The sequence below is a fragment of the Apostichopus japonicus genome, chromosome 7, assembly GCF_037975245.1.
Source record: "Apostichopus japonicus isolate 1M-3 chromosome 7, ASM3797524v1, whole genome shotgun sequence".
Taxonomy (NCBI): domain Eukaryota; kingdom Metazoa; phylum Echinodermata; class Holothuroidea; order Aspidochirotida; family Stichopodidae; genus Apostichopus; species Apostichopus japonicus.
Window position 1 is genome coordinate 18561547 of NC_092567.1, and position 6000 is coordinate 18567546.

Here is a 6000-nt window from a genome sequence, read left to right on the forward strand (position 1 = left end):
ACATGAAAATTTACCTGGTACGAAAAGTTAATGAATGGCACTATAACATCATTTCAGTACGGAAGTGTCTAAAACTTTACCAAAACCAGAAGAACTAAAACCAAATATCATTTTTCCAAGAGAGAGCTGTATAAAAAAACATGTTTGATTAAATCTTCCTTACCTGGTGGACAAATGCTATGGTTGGAACCTGGCAGCCGTGAAGGAATGCAACGTCAATCACGTTCAGTTCTTCCAATCTGTGGTAAAATAATCATAAAAATATATTAAAAAACAGGTCCCCATATAGGTTACGGGCAATTCAAAGGAGAAACGTACCTCCAACATCAAAACGGGAATTTAACCCCCATTTCTCATTAGTAGTATAAAACCTGTCATAGATTTGGGCATACTCAGATATCATGGAACCGATTTTTGTTGCTAGTTTTAGCAATCTGTAAATGCACACATCCATGGTTATAAGGAACCAAAGGATAGTAATTCTTTACATATCCGGGGAATTAATTTATCGTTCAAATTTAGTGTTGCAGTTTTAAAGACTCTGATCTCTATGTCTCACATAGAATACTATTGCTCCTATGTACAAAAACAAACTGCTATACATCTATGCACTCATGTTATCAAATTGCCCATTTTGCGATATCCGGACAAATTATTCCCAGAATTCGTAAGGACAGCCTAGCATTTGTTCAAGGCTTTGATTAACTTTGACACAACTGCTGAGGTGTGCTATAAACAGCTTTCAAATCTTGGCCTCTGCTGACTTCTGATATTAACTTTTTAACTTTAATCAACACCAACACTAACAGGCATCAAAGGAGGCCATGTCAAGTTTTAACCGCTGTGAAATTAATGACTGCTTTATTTACTAGCGAACACTACAATTGTTTCGATTGTGTCCCACTGTTACACACATTTCTGTGCTAAATATCCTTCCTCCAAGTTTCAACTTCAAACCCTTCCACCCCCCCCCCCCCCCCACTCCACAGAAATGGGTTTTGAAGTGTGTGACAAACAAACAAAAATAACCAAATCATTATCCTTCAAATGTTCCAAGCAGATTAACACCATCCTGTCTTTTGGCTGTTTTACCTGATATTGAAGGCCTTCAACACTTTGTTGTCTCTTTCTAAAGGTATCACTTTAAACAAGCCGTCGTAAAGCCGCAGACCGATCACCCGGCAGTCCGGATCTATGATACCGATGGCTCCAGTCTCCGACAACCGACCGATCCGGTCCTGAAATACGACATGAAGACAACATTTGCACAATGTCAGAGCTCTAAACGGAGCTTCCGTTGATAGAAAAACTACTAAATGATAGTTTTATTTTCCAATATCAAATTTATTAATTTGACCATTTTATACCCAGTGTACAGTCCAAAGGTCAGATAAATGTCTTACAGAAAATTTGTCAGCCAATAGATATCTCATTCAGGCTAAATGTACAATGACAGCTCCTCCCCGGTGCGGGACCTAACGTTATTCCATTGTTTCATAAGTTCTTATAAATCAACCAAACCATGTTCTCCTAGCTTCACGAGGTGTGAATTTTTTCTGTAAGTGTATTATCAAAACCAGAGAACTTTATTCCCTAGGCCACTCATTTCCTGGGACTGTAGACCCTGTGACTCCCCTTCCCCCGCCCCCTCCCTTCCATCCTCTTGTCTGGCCTGCCTGTTTTTTTAAGTCCATGTAAACAACAGAGCATCTTTGGCTGAAATTCCACACCATCTGTATTTGGAAAACTTTGTAAGACATTATAAAAATGTCATTAGAGGCCACAATAGTCTTTTGTTTCCAATTGAGTTTTGTGGTGCATCTGAGGAACTCACCTAATGGTCTGCTTAAAGGATCATTTCACAAAATTCAAACAGTAATACAATGTGGGACCGATAGTAGTGGTCTTGATATCAAAATTAATTTTTTGTATGGAGTCATCCTTTAATGTCAACATCAAGACTGCTCGTAGTGTCCCATTTTTCATTACGACAGAGGTTTAAAACTTTTGTCCTTGGAATTTCTTATATTAGAAGAGGTTTCAATTTGAGTGTAAGATTCTTGCAGAGAAGCAAGCATCTGGCAAGCTAATTCATTTCTGTTCAAAGTACAAATTCATTTCCTGCTTACTGTATTCATCTGAAGCATGTGAATTTCATGTCCATTGCCCGTTTGGGTACATACTATCTTTTCTTGGAATTTTACTTGAAATTTTCTGGGAATAATTGGAGGCACATGTGTATACTTAGGCTGCAGTTTGTTTCTTTGTTGAATATTTATAAGTTTTACAAACGTGATGAATATTCATAAGTTTACAAGTGTTCAAAGACATGCACTATTGACAAAAGGAGCATCAGGGTTCCCTCCCTTTCTTGAAGATAAATTTCCATGACAAAATTAACAAATTACATGACCTCTTTCATGAACATGTTTTTTTCTTTTTGGACAAAATCTGGACAAATTTGAAGGTGGGAAAATATAGACTGAAAGAGAGAAGCAATTTTTGAAAGTCATTCTATTTTCCATGACTCTTGACATTTGCATTCTTTTGCATGACTTTTTCACCCCCTAAAATTCATTTGCAAATTTCCATAACCTTCTTCCATAAGCATGGAAGTCCTGCACAAAGGACTTCACGACCTAGGTCAAAGATCAAATGATGATGATATTTATGTGGGGTTTAATATCTGATTCTCCATGACATTTTTTAGTCCCATCCATGACTTTTCCAGGTCTGATTTTCATATTTTTCATGACTTTTCCATGCCAGTGGGGAAACCTGGCGGACAGACTTCAAAGGCCATGGGTGCTTTCAATTGCTCAGTGGATAACACCTTGTCTTAATTCTCAATTACAAGTATGATGAAGTTCTGGCATTCGATGGATATCTCCCAATTATAAATTACACTTACATAAACATTGCCATGTGCTTTTGTGATAACTTCTTCGCTGTCTCCGTCCTTAACAAATTCCAAGATGCAGGCGTCGTACCGAGAGGTCAGGACAAACAGTAGGCATTTCTCTTGATCCTGCAAAAGAATATGAGAGAAAAAGTGTTCCCAAAATGCTTTATATACTGCTAAAATACAGAATCTTTATTAAGATACTAACTGATGAACAGTTAGTAATACATGTCTAGGTATAAAATTAGACAAAAACTGAACAAACACAACATAAACTGGTAAAGAAAACAGTTTTTAATGGTTTTCACAGAGACACTGTCCAGTCATTGGTGGAAAAATATATTCAACTGTTTGACTAAAACTACAAATAATGCAGCGATGCTACCAAATCTCAATACTATCGATGAGCATTTATTTTCATGTTCGCTGTATCAGTTTATTCAGGTATTGTAGACCTGTGGAAGTTATATCAAGGCCTGTTTGCATATTAAAAGACACAGGTATTTTTACAACAACTAGAATACTTGCAAAAAAAGTTTGGGAAATGTTAATTAGACAAATGAGTAATATTCGCCAGTTGGGAATTCTCAAGGGTGCGATAATCGAAACCGCAAAATCTCTAGAAGCTAAACAAAGGACTGTAACGACGGCAAAAAACTGAATAAGCCAAAGGGAATGTTCGTCTGCCTTTTTGAGGTGTGAAAGGTTAGCTATGCTCGACATCGATATCCTCTGTAACGGTAATCATTTCTACGGGGCCAATCATTAAAACCGCTTTCTCTAAGACTGTGACAGCAGTGGCGGCAGAACCGGGGGGCTTGGGGGGGCTCAGCCCCCCCAATGAAAAAGTTGAGGGGGCAAATGCATGATAAGCCCCCCCAATATTTACCAAGGCTCCGAAACTTGCATCTGCCCATTTTGCAATGCATACTTGTCTTTCTTGTTGTAGTAAATGCTGGGGGGATCCTCGGCCCGTCCCCTGGCTATAGACCACATTGTCACCCCAACCGCGTCTTCACGCCCCGTGAAAAGTGGAAGCAGTGAGTGTGAGCACCGGTAAGCGGCAGGTGACAGTGCTTGGTTCATAGAAATTTGTTGGCAACTGCACATGGTTTTGGAATTACCCATTTGTTGACATTAAGAAATGCTTTCTGTTTTTTTCTTATGACATTTATTTAATTATTGCATTTAATTGCAAGTAGTAATTTACTACACTCAAAAACGTCTTTGCGAGTACACTACGAGTAATAGCTACTCTCTTAAAACACCATCGAATATACAAAGGACAATGTTTTTACAGATTTTTACGTGCAATCTGAGAAATTGCAGGCTTGAGACCCATATTTTAGGGCTAGGTATTCGCAGCATAAAACACTCGGGAAGTGCCGTCTCCGGCCATCTGGGGGTTTGAAAATCCCAAAATTTTCTTGTACGCTCCGCGCCAACCGATGGTGGCGCTCCGCTTAGATAGTCTCCACACATTAGCCCCCCCAATAATTTTCCCGTTCCGCCGCGCCTGTGTGACAGTACTTACGGGAGGCTTGAAAAGTTGCAAAATATCGATCCTTCCGTACAGGCCAACCTCTTTATTCGGTCGGAGTCCTTCCGGGGTCACCAGGTAGATCTCGAGCCTGGTATTCTTGGCGATGATGAGATTCAAGTCATCAGGGGATGTAAAGTTTCCTGTACATTATCAGATGAAAAGGGGGATGGGAATAAAGGGATCGTAGCACTTTTGTCAGATTGCAGATATGAGCTACACAATGAATAGTGTACACTTGAATGTGTCAATTGCGAAGAACACAGAGGTAGGGGGAGGGGGAGGATGGGGAGGGTGGGTGGGGGGAGGGAGGAGTTAGGGCGGAGACTCCATCTCCAAGGACATCCATGAAAAAGCATAATTTAAGATGACTGATACTGTTAGCAAATCATATAAAGAAGGTTGTTAAGGTAAACGAACCGCCTACCGTATTATAGGTGTTCCTTTTAAATTGATTGCCTTTGCTATCTTCATAAGACTAGGCAACTTGACTTTTGCCTCCACTCCTCCCGATTATTTTCTTTCTTTGATTTTTTAGGCCTTTATGCAAGTAAACTAACTTAGCCAAGTCATTAGGTTTAATGTAGAGCTGACTATATACGCTACAGCAGCCCCTAGGACAATGTTATCGTTAATCCTTGGTTATGGTTTAGCCTTTTTCACCTTAAAAACTGTGACACCTTTCTTTATGATTTTTACTCCCTCTCTCGTTTAAATGTCTCATATTTTGATGCATTTGTAATTTGTGAAGGGGTGTTCACATTTATAAGCTAGGCCTACTCTGTCCGAGCTTCTTGTGGGCACTCCTCTGTCTCTTTCTCTTTAAAATGATCATGTTCTGTGTATTAATTTATATTATTGTTGTTTATTTCAAAAGTGACTGAAATAAAGTTATATGAATGAAACTGAATGAAATACTAGTATTAGGCCTAGCGTAACGGTTTATATACTTCAGTTGACCTGGGCCCCTGGATTAACTTTCAGCACTAACTTACAGTAGTGCTAACTTCACTTCGGTCACTAGGCTAGGCCTAGGCTACCTCGCCTAATGAATTATGTGTTACAAGTCACCTGTCACGCATGCTGTTACAGCGGTGGGCTTATGAGCTGTAACAACGTAGTTGTATGCCATTATAATGTCACTGCTTCAGTTTCCAGCAGTAATTTATCCTCGGAGAACACTGAGAGTTTAGTTACAGGGAATGTCTCGGTGTTCAATCATTTCAAACATGTGTACCGTTCACTGTACGTAGGTATGTAATCTTGCTGTACCGTATGTACTGTAGTGCTGGTTTTTGTAATTGGAAGTGTGAAGGGACAGTACCGCTATCTGAAGTATCTAGGACAAAACAAATTGCATTTGCGCCATCATTAAAAAAAATGTATTACGTAATACAGCATAAGCCACTAACCGTATATATATATATAAGTACCAACCACATACCTGTGCTGTAGAATCAAAACTACAGTGTGAAAGGCTTCCCGAGAGTAAATAAAGGCGATATTTAAGAACATGCATATACCGTGTCCTAATTAAACCACTTTGGCTTCGAGTGCA

At 39.3% G+C, this 6000-nt stretch overlaps 1 protein-coding gene across 1 annotated transcript in view; it reads right to left on the reverse strand.

Annotated features, from left to right (window-relative positions):
• LOC139969562 (DNA damage-binding protein 1-like) overlaps nucleotides 1-5739 on the reverse strand; it is a 28476-nt gene extending 22737 nt beyond the window's left edge. Inside the window, exons 1-5 of the mRNA XM_071974653.1 lie at nucleotides 5514-5739; nucleotides 4437-4585; nucleotides 2912-3028; nucleotides 1093-1238; nucleotides 164-239 (exon numbers count right to left, since the gene is read on the reverse strand). Of these exons, the coding sequence (XP_071830754.1) occupies nucleotides 164-239; nucleotides 1093-1238; nucleotides 2912-3028; nucleotides 4437-4585; nucleotides 5514-5574 (549 nt within the window). The 5' untranslated portion in view covers nucleotides 5575-5739. The remainder of the gene's footprint in view (nucleotides 1-163; nucleotides 240-1092; nucleotides 1239-2911; nucleotides 3029-4436; nucleotides 4586-5513) is intronic.
• Nucleotides 5740-6000: the final 261 nt, after the last annotated feature.